The sequence below is a fragment of the Gobius niger genome, assembly GCF_951799975.1.
Source record: "Gobius niger genome assembly, chromosome: 15".
Taxonomy (NCBI): domain Eukaryota; kingdom Metazoa; phylum Chordata; class Actinopteri; order Gobiiformes; family Gobiidae; genus Gobius; species Gobius niger.
The window spans coordinates 18,056,973-18,070,082 of NC_136866.1; the positions used below are offsets into that span (position 1 = coordinate 18,056,973).

General features: G+C 42.0%; 1 protein-coding gene across 8 annotated transcripts in view; it reads right to left on the minus strand.

Annotated features, from left to right (window-relative positions):
* Positions 1–3,311: 3,311 nt before the first annotated feature.
* Positions 3,312–13,110, minus strand: part of slc24a4b (solute carrier family 24 member 4b) — a 96,950-nt gene continuing 87,151 nt past the window's right edge. For 4 of the 8 annotated variants that reach the window (XM_079572734.1, XM_079572731.1, XM_079572732.1 and 1 more), the window contains exons 12-17: positions 12,047–12,188; positions 9,866–10,032; positions 9,168–9,282; positions 5,207–5,319; positions 5,067–5,132; positions 3,312–4,856 (exon numbers count right to left, since the gene is read on the minus strand). In XM_079572734.1, coding sequence (XP_079428860.1) covers positions 4,707–4,856; positions 5,067–5,132; positions 5,207–5,319; positions 9,168–9,282; positions 9,866–10,032; positions 12,047–12,188 — 753 coding nt within the window. In that variant the 3' untranslated portion in view covers positions 3,312–4,706. The remainder of the gene's footprint in view (positions 4,857–5,066; positions 5,133–5,206; positions 5,320–9,167; positions 9,283–9,865; positions 10,033–12,046; positions 12,189–13,110) is intronic. The other 4 variants (XM_079572735.1, XM_079572733.1, XM_079572729.1 and 1 more) reach the window with 2 other exon arrangements.

The following is a 13,110-nucleotide window of genomic DNA, read 5'->3' on the forward strand; positions in this document are numbered from 1 at the left end:
TTTCCCAATAAGGGTTTTGAGGCTGTAACTCAGGGTCCCCAAACTTTTGCTGTGGCCTTTTTTTCCCTTTTCTGTTATTTTGAAAATGTAAAAGATGGCAATAAAACATGAATAGTTTAGCACTATTCCACCTCTTAAGTGTCCATGTTTGGCTACACCTATTAATGATCACATAATAAGTATTTATAAAGAATTAAAACACTGGTAAATAGTTGTATTATTTATAAAACATTGACAAAGGTGTAAACCGACTTACCCACTTCCCTTCTTTCTTACTTATTTACCTATTCACTCACCTCCTTACTTACCTACCTACTTACAACCTTACTTACACTTACGGTCACGTACTTACTCATCCTCACACTTACATTTACTTACACTTACGGTCACTTACTTGCTCAACTTTACCTACACTTACGGTCCCTTACGTACACTTACTCAACCTCACACTTACATTTACGGTCACTTACTTCTGCCTGGCTCTGCCATACTATTCCCAGTCCATTCCACGCAGGGAATTAGTCTGGTCACGGAGCAATTGGAGCAGTTTGAAGGTGCGGGCCAAACGCACACAGATTGTCAGTGAAATAAAATAATTAGTGGACATGACGACAGCTGTAGTCCAATTCACAAAATATGAACTAAATATAAAATCGCGTGGAGAACGCAGAGGCAAAATCCTCGACTATTTCATCCATGATTAATTTTGGCTAATGTTAATGTTAACTGAATTAACAACATAGCGGTGCAGCGAGTGACGTAACCTTGTCATTTCTCTGTGACGGTCGTGATTGGTTCAGCAACTTGTTTACCGTGTGTGGCCACACCCACCTTCTTTCAGTGGGTGTGGTTTATCAGGCTTACTTACTCAACCTTACACTTACATTTACTTACTCAACCTAACGTACACTTACACTTTCTTACTTACACTTACGTACACTTATTTACATTTATTTACTTATTCAACCTTACTTACACTTACTTATTCAACCTTGCTTACACTTAAGTACACTTACTTACACTTACTTGCTTCCACTTATGTACACTTACTTACATTTACTTATTTACTTACACCTTCTTACTCGACCTTACTTACACTTAGGGCTGTCACGGTATGAAAATTTTACCTCACGGTTATTGTGACCAAAATTATCACGGTTTTCGGTATTATCGCGGTATTTTTTTTAAATGTGTGTTGATATGTTCAGAAAGCATTGATAGTCCTACACAAACTAAAATCATTTAAAAAAAGTTTAACTGTGCTTGTTACATAAAAAAATACAGACAAAGCCTTTTCACATCAAAGTAAAGGAACTATAACGATGTGTTGTTGATCGTTTCGAGGTTATTACATGTACTATTTATAGCGTCAGAAACGAAGATAAACCGTCTATGTCAGGAAAACTGTTTCACTTTCACTTTGCAGATTTGGGAAAATACCATCATTACTAAATTCATAAAACTGCGGCGAGAGTGAATCTATTGCAATCTGCCACCGGGAGCCCCGTAACGCATTGTGCCATCGTGCGGATGTATCTGCGACATGGCTTATGCTGGCGGTGGCGCTGCAGCCGCACTATGATGCGACTCGATACATTCTCCTTCAACCCAAAGTCCCACATCAGCATTTCTGCTAAAACGCCAACGTTAACTTACTGCTATAGAACTGTGGGAGACGGTCACGCAGGTGAGTCAAGAGGTTCGAAGTATTGCTGCATTTGGAGACACTTTTTCCTGCACGCTCCGCAAACTGAACTCTGAAGGCTGATAGATCCTGCGCACTGTCGTGTCGGACATGATTCCAGCTTCGAGAAAGTTTTGTTTGGGTTGTAAACAACAAAGTGCACATGTGCGGAAACTGCAGCAGATGAGACGGTGGCTGGTGAGGCCCACCGTGCCTACACCGCGGGTGCGGTTATTCACCGAGATAGTAATAAAAACACAAAACAAGACGGTCATTTTCACCGTCAAAATTTTTACCGGGGTTTACCGCTACACCGGTTACCGTGACATCCCTACTTACACTTACTCACTGACTGACTCACACTTATTCACTCTTGAGGGGTCAAAGGGCTGCACTTTGGCCGGCCCTGTTCTAACCTGTTGCCCAGTACCTTTGCCCACATGGAACAGTCATTTCATCCGTGCACAAACACCAAACTGACACAACTCACAAGTCCAAAGCCCACCAACTATTTCGCCATTTTAATTTTTTTTCTTCACATTATTGCTTTACAGTAAAATGCATTGGTTGGATATGTCCAGATATAGCAAGACAATACATTCAATATAAGTTATACAGATGTCCTTGGTAATATTTATAGTAACTAACTTTACATGAAATATATATATATTTATATATATATCATTTTTATTTACTCATAATTATCATTATTATTCTCCACAAACAACTTCCACGTCACATTGAGCTCACAGTGCATCGGGTCGCATTCGGAAAAAAACACACCGTCCCTTCTCCATTGCCACTCGTGTTTATATATATATATATATATATATCTATAATGTGCGCTTCACTTTGTACATAGGATTGCCATAGAGTCTGATTTCAAACATGGAATATGGCGTACAAGTTGATTTTTTTTTTTATTATTCCTTCCAAAAGTGACATTAACAAAGAGACAAAATGGGTCTTGCATCAACGGACATGACCACACAGCGCAGCATCGACGCCAAGGTCGCATGAAAAATATAACACTTTTATTTTGGGAAGGGGGGGGGACATTCGTATATATTGCAAGTCCAAAGAAAATAGGTCCTGTTTAGAGGGTTTTTTTTATTTATTTTTTGCTTCTGTGTGGTCACCTCCTTCTGGAAAAAATCTTTTTTTTTTCAAATCCCGAGAGTTGATTTTCGTCATGCTAGGGTTGCAACTGGGTTTAATGCCCCTTGTACAAGAAAACAGTGGGTGAGGAATGGGTCCCCTAAAAAAGAAAAATGTCCATGTTTTGGGACACACACTTGTGAGCTCACACGGCACTAGACAAACCGACGTCACTCCGTTTTTTTTTTTTGTTTTTAAATATGGCAACCGCTCGGATCCTTTCACATGGAAATTGCATATACAAGTCCCTGCTTGGTGTGAAACAGGTAGGGTTTTTCCAAACACAACGCACGCAAAGTTTTTGTCTCCGTTACAGGCGTTTTTGCTTGACGTCGAGAAAAAAAAAAAGAACATTTTCCCGGTGTAGCGCGTAGCTGCCGAAATTCTTTTTGATCAAAAGTTGGCTGAGGACACACATTTTTTTGTACATGCCCGGGAAGCCTTGAGTTGTTCGCTGTGCTGTTTAAAAAAAAAAAAAGGATCCATGATTTTTTTTTTTCATCCTCAAAAGTCCCCGCATGCATTACAGACACAGGGAAAATGTGCGATGACAAATTTGAGACTGATTTTTCTTTGTAGCAGGAAAAAAAGAAAGAATCAAACGCACCGAAATGTCTCACGCACGCACACGGAATACGAACGCACTCACGGAAGAAGGAAGCACTGTCTTGATTCGGATGAGAGGACGGCTGTTAATAAAGTGCAATATCTACATGAAACGGACCACCGGCGCCACCTCTTGGAGATCTCCGGATTTTTCCCTGATAACCGACAGGCTGTGATGGCACCCCCTGCTGTCCAAAGGGCAGAAGTTCGAGTTGTACGGTTGTTGTCGTCATTGTCGCCGGTTCACCTGAATAGCTTTTGTTTTTCAGTTTGTTGGTTTGAAATTGTGCGGAGAATGCCGGAGGAAAGAAGGGGGTAGGGGGGGTCGAGTAACCATCACTGCTGCTGAAAAGATACAATGTAGTGGAGCCTTCCAGTGCCGGCTCCACCTAGTGGTCGAATCTCCTTACAGCACAAAAGCGAGAGAAAAGCGATTTCATGTGCAACTTGGTTTCAGTGAAAAACAAAATGAAAACGTGTCCTTTTCGCATTTGCGACAAGCTCTCCTCCGCTATTCTCAACAAAAATCTTTGTCAAATAATAAATACAAAAATAATATAAATACAAGTTTACATTGTGCAGTGCTGCATAATGAGACCATCACATTCTGTAGGACCGATCTGAGTGGAAAAGTATTGTTTCGAATGAAGAAATGAAGAGCTCTTACGGGGAAGGGAAAGAGGCCATGCAGAGACGGGTCCAGGCGGGAAGGGGAGGGGCCTCTGAGGACACGCCCCTTTATAGGACACACCCTCATTGGACACGCCCCCCACTCCTCGCACGACACTGCACACTGGGAGTTTGGCATTTCATGTAGGAACAATGAGTTCTCTTGTCCAGGAGGAGGGGGGAGCAGGGCGTTAGACATTTTGGTCTCATCTCCTGAACGGCCAAAGGTTTTGGTTCGAAAAGACTGGCTTTGGAACAAACGCGGGTGTCCGGAAATTTACAACGTCAAAAATCGACGACAATCAACAAAGGGGGAAACGTCCGATTCCCCGACATCTAAAAGGCATGCGAAAGACGGGTGAAAGGTTATGGCCGCGCGGAACAATGCTGTGGGAAAGAAAACGGAAATCGAGGACTGGATGTCGAAACGTGAAAAAAAGGCTCCAATCCTGGGGAGGGAGGGAGAAACAAACTTCGATTCAAAAAGTAAAAAAAACTGTACCGAAGTCGGAAGAAAAAACAGTTCGTAGATAGGTCCATTATAACTGGAAAGAGGAAACGAACCGATGGCGGCGGGCGGGGCTCGGGGTCAGGCCTCGATGCACATGGGCAGGTTGACGAAGGTGAAGACGTTGAACTCGATGAGGATGGAGAAGCAGAGGAAGATGGCGTACAGGACCATGGCGTACATGCCCAGCTTGAAGTCCAGCTGCCAATTGTTCAGGTGGATCCCCCCCACCTGCCAATCACAGGAAAGTATTGAGACATCCTTTTGGGCACGTCAGCATGGATTGTTATGGAATGTCTACGTAATGATTGAGACACACAGGGTCAGGACTGGTCAGGACTTCATAACTTCATGGCACCGACGTGGAAAATGGACTTCCAGGCCAACATTGTAAATAAGAATTTTGCCTGATAACATAAAGGAAATAAATAAATGACTCACCGTCAAAGCCACCGATCCCAGCAGCAGCACCACAGAGTAGATCAGCCCCCGACTGTTGATCATGACCTGGAAGAGCGGAACAGATACATTTGTGCCTCGTCCCCACGGCTCTCACCTCTGACACTGAAACGCCGTCTTACCACAGAGCCGTAGCTGATGCACACGGTCTGCAGGAACCAGGGCAGCCCCAGCCCCACCAGGATGTCAAAGACGTTACTGCCGATGGTGTTGGAGACCGCCATGTCGCCAAGGCCTGAGCGAGAGGAGGCGGGGTCAGTGGTTAGAGTCGCAAACACAACTGAAGGTAACTTTAGACCGATACATGCTGTAGCCAACAACCTGATTCAGTATAATTGGAACACTATGGAAAATCTATAGTTCTACGGCGATTCAGGTCAACTCTTCCCTTCCACGTATTTTATGGGTCTGACTGAGTGACCAGAGGATTTGACCAGTGCCAGGGAAGTGTGATACGAATCAAGTCTAACAAGTAAGCAAGCGATGACAAGTAGCAAAAAGAAATCCATATGATCAATCAAATCCTAGTCCCGAAAGTTCTTTCTGTATCTAGAGGTGAACATTTCATTGGAAAATTTGGCAGTTTAAGACATGCTTCAGTTATTTTACTTACGCTCTCCCTCATAAAAACGCAATGAGTGTGGCCAAGTTGAATAATATTAACATGAAATTAAAATAAATGAATGTTTAAACATTTTCACAAAGTTTCAAAAGTGTCTCTTGGCTCTTTAGGTTTGTTGTGTCGCCGTCTGAGAGACTCTGCATAAATGACAATACTTTTCCAATCGACACGGGTCTACATCCCTAACCCTAGCACGATTTGTTTATTTGAATTAGGAACAGACCAAATGAATGTCACTATAATACATGATTAGGGATCCACTGAATGTTTCGCCCCATTGAGCTGCTTTTGCTGAATAAAAACAGCAGATCCAGTTATATCCAGGGATATTACGGAACTTTTAGCCAAGATTATATTTCTTCCACACGTGTTAGTATTAGTATTTTTCAGGACATTAAGAAACCTTAGAGATTGGGATTGTGTTATCACAACTTCTAAGAGTGACTCAGCAGGCTCTAATCTCAACTTTATATTGCTTTTAGCTAATGTTTATTGGGCCTCATTCACGACACATTCAGTGCTGAAAACGTTCCCCTGGAAGAACAAATCTTAAGGACGGTCAGGAGGACTCTTACACAAACAATCTCTAGTCCAGGATTGTCAAACTCATTTGGGTCGAGGGTCGAGAAATTCAGCCCCCACGGTAGGTCGCGGGCCGCATATATTGTAAAGGACTGTGGCGTAATAAATAACAATGGCTTACATACACTTATTGCGCTTTATCAGCCGGCGTCACTTGTTTCTCAAAGTACTATATAATGTCATTATTCATTCACTCCACACACCACAGTAACAATAAGTTACTATTGTAGCTACAGCCGCCCTGGGGCAGACTGACCTTTTACCACGTGGTTATAATATACTGTTTATATCCTGATCTCTTATTATATTAGCGTCCTCTGCTAGACACGTGTAGAATTTTTGCTATATTATAATTTAAGCTGCCCCCTAGTGGCTGGAGTGAGCAAACTGGTTATTTCGTTAAAAATCCATAACTCCCCACAGGAATGGGCTAGAGACGTACTTTTTTATGACACGCTCAGGAATTCACGCCCCTCAAAGGGCCAAATTAAATCATCTTGTGGGCCGCATGTGGCCCGCAGGCCTTGACCTTGACACATGTGCTACACATGTATTACTGCTAAAAGTTATTAATGCTGCTGCCTATAAATAGGACTAAATGCAAACTGAATTGACGTTCTTTAATATAGACAAGCGTCGGCCTCGAACTCGCAAACTTGTGTTTACAAATTGGGCGCTCTCCCTGTTGAGCTGCGTGGGTGGAACGTCACGCCACCGCATCGAGTGTACGGACCAAACCTGCACTCGCATGTGAAAAAAAGGAAAAGGGTTTTGTGATTTACATGGCTTATCTATTTAATCATTTTGTAAGGAGGGCAAATTTGCCTGGTACCCAAACATTTGGGTGGGTGCTTGCGCACAAGTTAAAGTTCTTTTTCCTTTTGGGGTTTTCTTGTTTCTTAGTTTTGGATTTGCGTTTTGTCATGCGTGTCCTCCTCTGGCACTTCTTGTCCTTTTATAGTGAAAGACAGGCGGTGACATATGCTAATGAGGCGGTGACATATGCTAATTAGTCCTCTCACGCACGCGCTTCCAAGTCGGCATTCACCAACCTCAGAACACAGGCACGAATCATTTAAAAATATGTTGTGAATCTGCCGCAGTTTTCTGACAAGCACAGATTTTAGGACTTTTTTTACGAAGATGTTCATGAATGAGGCCCAATATTTGATAGTAAATCACAACAAGACGGATTTCTACGGTAATGTTTAATAAACTCTAACATTCTATTGCAATTAAGATGAAATGAGAGCTTTCAATAGATTTTTCACAAATTAAAAAATATGGTTCAATTTAATAATCCTCTGGTTAAACATACTCTGAAAATCTGGAGTCGATATAGGAAACAGTTTGGCCTTGGTGGCTTTTCGCTTTGGAGTCCTATGTTAAATCAATTTTTTAAACCTTCTACAATGGACATTGGCTTTCAGAGATGGCATCACGAGGGCATCACTCGCTTTAAACATGCTCAAAGATGGCATCATTGCATCTTTTTCAGAATTGTGAGAGAAATTTAACCTTTTACAATCTGATTTTTTCCGTTTTCTTCAGATTAGACATTTCCTTAAGCCATATCTGTCTAATTCTGCAATTACTCCTCAAGCAGCTGCACTGCAAATTATGTCATTAAAGCCAACCAAAGGACTAATTTCTAGGTTATATAATACTATGCTAGAACTTAAAAGTCCCTTGATGGACACATTTAAAAAAGCTTGGGAAGAGGTTTTGGGCGTCAGTATGACCGAGGATGCTTGGGCTGGTGCACTCAAACTAGTCCACGATTCCTCTTTCTGTGCTCGCCACAGGTTCATTCAATTTACAATTGTACACAGGGCACATATTTCCAAGTCCAGGCTGTCTTCCATGTACCCTGAGATTAGCCCACTGTGCACCAGATGTAAACGGACGGAGGCTTCCCTCAGCCACATGTTCTGGTCTTGTTCATTAGTTCAACGACTGAGCTTTAGGCTCGAACCAAATCCCGTTTGAGCCCTTTTTGGGTTTTTAAAAAAAATCAAACATATCTCAGCACCAACAAGAGACAGTCTCTAGTCTTTGCTTTGCTTCTGGCACGCCGTGCCATTTTACTTAAATGGAAGGAGGCCTCCCCTCCGTCACACGCACAGTGGCTGCAAGATGTCATGTCCTGTTTAAAATTGGAAAAGATAAGATGTTCGCTTAAACAAACGCCTGGTGCCTTTGAGGATACCTGGGGACCTCTCTTACTTTGCATTTCCAGCCCTGTGATATTGTATTTGTACTTTACAGTACCTTCATTTGTTAACGTAGGTCTTGGTGTGACGTCATTGTTTTGGCAGTAATGGTGTGGGTGTTTTTTTGTTTGTTTTTTGGCCAGGGATTTTTTTGTATGTTTTTTTGTACCAAACAAATGTACATATGTTTACATCTTTTTTAATATGTTAAAATTCAATAAAAATATTCTTGATAAAAATTGTTTTCAAAAAGGTGAAAGTGACCACTAGATGTGTATCCTGCGCTCACAGAAAGGCAGAAAAAGGCAGATTCAGGGGTGTAGTTTGTATACAGTAGTTTTTGTGTTATTGAGAACATGATTCCAACACTGGCTTTTTCTTTTGGACACATTTTATTAAAGTTTAAATTGAGACAGGAACACTGGCTCCTCTTGCCATCTGAGAAAGGAACAATCTGAAAATAACCAACAGATCAAACAGATATTTAAACTGTTATCTTGGAGCACTGCAACATTAGTGGAAAAACTAGACTGGGTAAGTAACCGTATCGATCTGTGCCAAAATGTAGATGTACAGTGTTACGGTCCAGCCCAGGGCCAGGCAGCGTTCCTAAAATACCCCCCTGCCGTGAACAGCCTGGTATCGATCATTGGGTGAAAGCCACACCTTGCCGAGCCACGATGAGACTGGCGATGCAGTCTGGGACACTGGTGCCCGCCGCCAGGAACGTGATGCCCATGATGACGTCAGGGATTCCCAGTGTGTAGCCGATGATGGTCACCTACAGCGGGGACAGAGAGAGAGATGAGTGTATGGGAGCAGGAGAGATGATGGCTTTACTGTCATGAGGCAGATGGATTTTTAATCGAACACTGTGGTATAGAGATTAGGATTGTGTCATCAACCTGCTTTAGATTCGAAGCTATTTTAAAAATTATAATTGTATATAAATAATTTAATTACCAGCAGCTAACAGAGTTGCTCCTTGGCTCTTTTCTCATTCTTTATTATACTGTACTTTTGACTAATGTTAATTTATGGATATTAAAATGTTAATTCATGTCTATTGTTTCCCAGTTATAAACAAAATGGCTGATTTTATCAACGATGCCCAAATATGACGTTCAATCCCACTAACTCAAAGGTGGGGGTTAAGAGTTAATAAGATCAGACACTTCAATTTCCGTGGATTAAGTCTGCGTTTTCAATACTTGACATAAAAAAAAAATGTTTAGAGAGATCAGTTTGACACTTTTCCTGTAGTTTGCTGACATAAACATTGGCAGAAACACATTCCTTTTCATCATTAAAACAGTTCTATGTGATGACGACCAACTTTTGCCATCGTTCAGCAGTGGACATACCATCCAGACCATGACGTAGGAGAAGACGGCGATCCATAGTGTCGAGAGGATGAAGGACAGCATGAAGAACCTCTCCCAGCGCGGTTTGGCACAGTTCGGCACGGTCAGGAACAGGAGGAGGAGCAGGGGCCACGAGATCAACCATTTGATCTTACTCCCACACCCTCCTGGAAAAAAACATGTGAATTATTTCATCCCCCTTTATGGCCTACTTTCTTATACGTGAACTTAAAGGAATAGGCCACCGTTTTTACATACTGAGATATGTTCTTACCTCACTTTAGACGTGTTAATATATCCCCGTCTGGTCTTTGTCCGTGCGCTCTGTCACGCAAACAGAGCACATACGCAGCCTATCCCACATGTCATATAGCTCCAAAAAAGCTCCAAGCTCTTCCACGTGTTCCCTATTTAAATAAAGTTATGTGAAGTGTTTTCATGCGAAGTATATTTACACAGAAATGTAGCATGTCGATTTTATAAGCAGATAAAAAGGGGTACTATATTGTGAGGCGTAATGATACGAGGAGCAAAACGTCCGCGCAGTAACTCCTAAAGGTTATTGCCGGAAGTGAGCGGGGAAGTCTTTAGGAGTTACTGCGCGGACGTTTTGCTCCTCGTATCCTTACGCCTCTTTTTATAGTACCCCTTTTTATCTGCTTATAAAATCGACATGTTACAACACGTGGAAGAGCACGGTAGCTTCTATCGTGAGCTTTTTTGGAGCTATATGACATGTGGGAGAAGCTGCGTATGTGCTCCGTTTGCGTGACAGAGCACACGGACAAAGACCAGACGGGTATATAGTAACTCGACTAAGGTTAGGTAAAAACATATCTCAGTATGTAAAAACGGTGGCCTATTTCTTTAAGTTCTGTCAGTCACGTTCTGATTTGCTTGATTGCTTTGAGTGTTTTGTGTTGCATTAGGCCTGGTCGAGTTAAATGACTTACAGTGGGTGCAAACGTTTCTTTCATCTGATAATCTTTTAGAGCTGAGAGATTTCTTGGTCATCTTGGACGCACTGCTCTCTGGAGGTCAGACAGATCTTCATTGATGTTTCGGTCAGGAGACTGGGAAGGCCACAGCAAAACCATCAGACTGCACTTCTATTTTAACTCCAGTTTTTTGTCTCAAATGCACGAGGCTTGTCTAAATGTCATGCCTAAACGTTTGTAAGCCACTGTCGAATGCATGTGTGACATGTGCAACCAGATTCCTTATGTTTATGCATGGACATCGTCTCCATATGGATACTGAACATTGCAACTGATGTGGAAAAGTTGGAACCTCTTTTTCGGGATTGGATTTTTCAGAGGAAACCAGTGCAGACACTGACGGAGCATCTTCACAACTTTGAGGAATACTGACGGGAACGCAGCAAGCGCTTGATTGAATTGATGTTATGCAGCAGTTTCACTCTGTGCTAAAATGTAATGTGTCATTTTGGATGTTGAGAGTTGTGTCAGATTCTCCTTGTGCAAACTTCTGTTGTTGTGAGTGCGCTCGGTTGTGGGCCTCGTATCAAATTCAATCTTCCATTCTACAGTCTGGGCTTAGTTCTTGTATTCTGAGGCTTCCTGCTTACCGGAGCGTTTACTTGACTGCCAGGATTGTTTGTGGACTACAAATTGACTACAAACGACTGCGTCCTATCTGTGTTCTGTTCAACTTTTAATCCTGTGGCTGGATCAATCACTCTTTGGGGCTGTATTGCAGCCAGTGGCACAGGGAATATTTCATGGGTAGAACGAAGAATGGATTTGAAAAAGTTCCAAGGAAGTTCCTGTGAAAAAAGCTACAACAAAGCAACTGGCTTCTACAAACGGGTAATGATCCTAAACACCGCTCTAAATCCATGATGGATTACATCAAGAGGTGCAGTCTGAAGGTTTAGCCGTGACCTTCACAATGTCCTGACCTAAACAGCATTGAACATGATGTGAATGGACCTCCAAAGAGCAGCCCAGAAATCTCTTGGTTCTGGAAGACTTTTGTGAGGAAGAAAGGGCAAAAAAATCCCGCAAACTAGAACTAAAAAACTCTTGTAAAAGTTCATGCCTTTTGGAGATCATTTCAAAGGGAAGATGAAATGATCTCCATTTCAAAGGCTACTTTTACCATTGTTCACATTTGGTAAAAGCAGCCCATGTGGGAAAAGATCCTAACGAGTTTGCGTACTTGGTATGTGGAAGGGAGAGATGGTGTCGCTCTCCTCTGACTCTGGCTTCTTGTCCTCGGGGACCGTCCCGTTCTCCAGGTCTGCCTTCCCGTCCACCACTTGTGTCTCCACGCCATTCGCCGTCTGCACCAACTTCTGGCGCTTTCACAAGACACACACTGAGTCACTGGGCTCATGCGAAGGCGACTAAAGCTCTAAATGAGATGGTTTTCATCTGGTGCAGCATCGGACCCCAAGACAAGGTGCTTTCCAGTTCAATACAGTGAGTAAGTTTTAGTGTAAAGTTTACTTGAAACTTGATTGAATTTGCACAAAACCGTCTAATCCAGTATGTGTGCTGCCCCTCATGGTTAAATGGTGAACTGCAATTTGGAATATTTTGAATTGAACTCCTCGACAAAAATCTTTCAATAATTCCAATACAAAGTCGATGGTTATTAGGGAAAAATATGCTATAGAACAGTGGTTCTCAACTGATATGACGTCAGGACCAACTATAAATATATATATCACGCTAGGGACAAGCTGTGACCCAAAAAAGAAGAATTCATACAAAATATTGTATTATTGTTACTAATGTTAGAGTTATTATACTTTTTCAGAAAATAAATAAAGGCTCACGACCCACTGAGAACGGTTACGAGAGTCTCTTTCGATCCTGACCCACCAATTGAGAACCACTGCTATAGAAGACACATTAATGCTCCCAAATTATAGTCTTTATGCATATCTTTTACCACAGATTGGCAAAAAAGTTTTGTCGAGATGACTATCAAAGTATTTGTTTTTCTTTCAGGGACTCATTTGGATTTGGGCAAGCAAATTAAAAGTAAAATTAGAGTTGTTCCAATCCCAAAGCAAATTTGATTCTGATTCCAGATAATCCAGGATCGATGGGTAAACCAGCATTGAATCATAGTAGTATATTTTTTCTGTTCACCTTGAGTGGCACAACTGTGTTTAGCTGAATCGTGTATAATTAGCCATGTGCTCTGGGGTTGAGTGTCAATTTACAGGCCTTGCTGTTCTTTGAATTCACATTAACTTCGCCAACTATCACCAT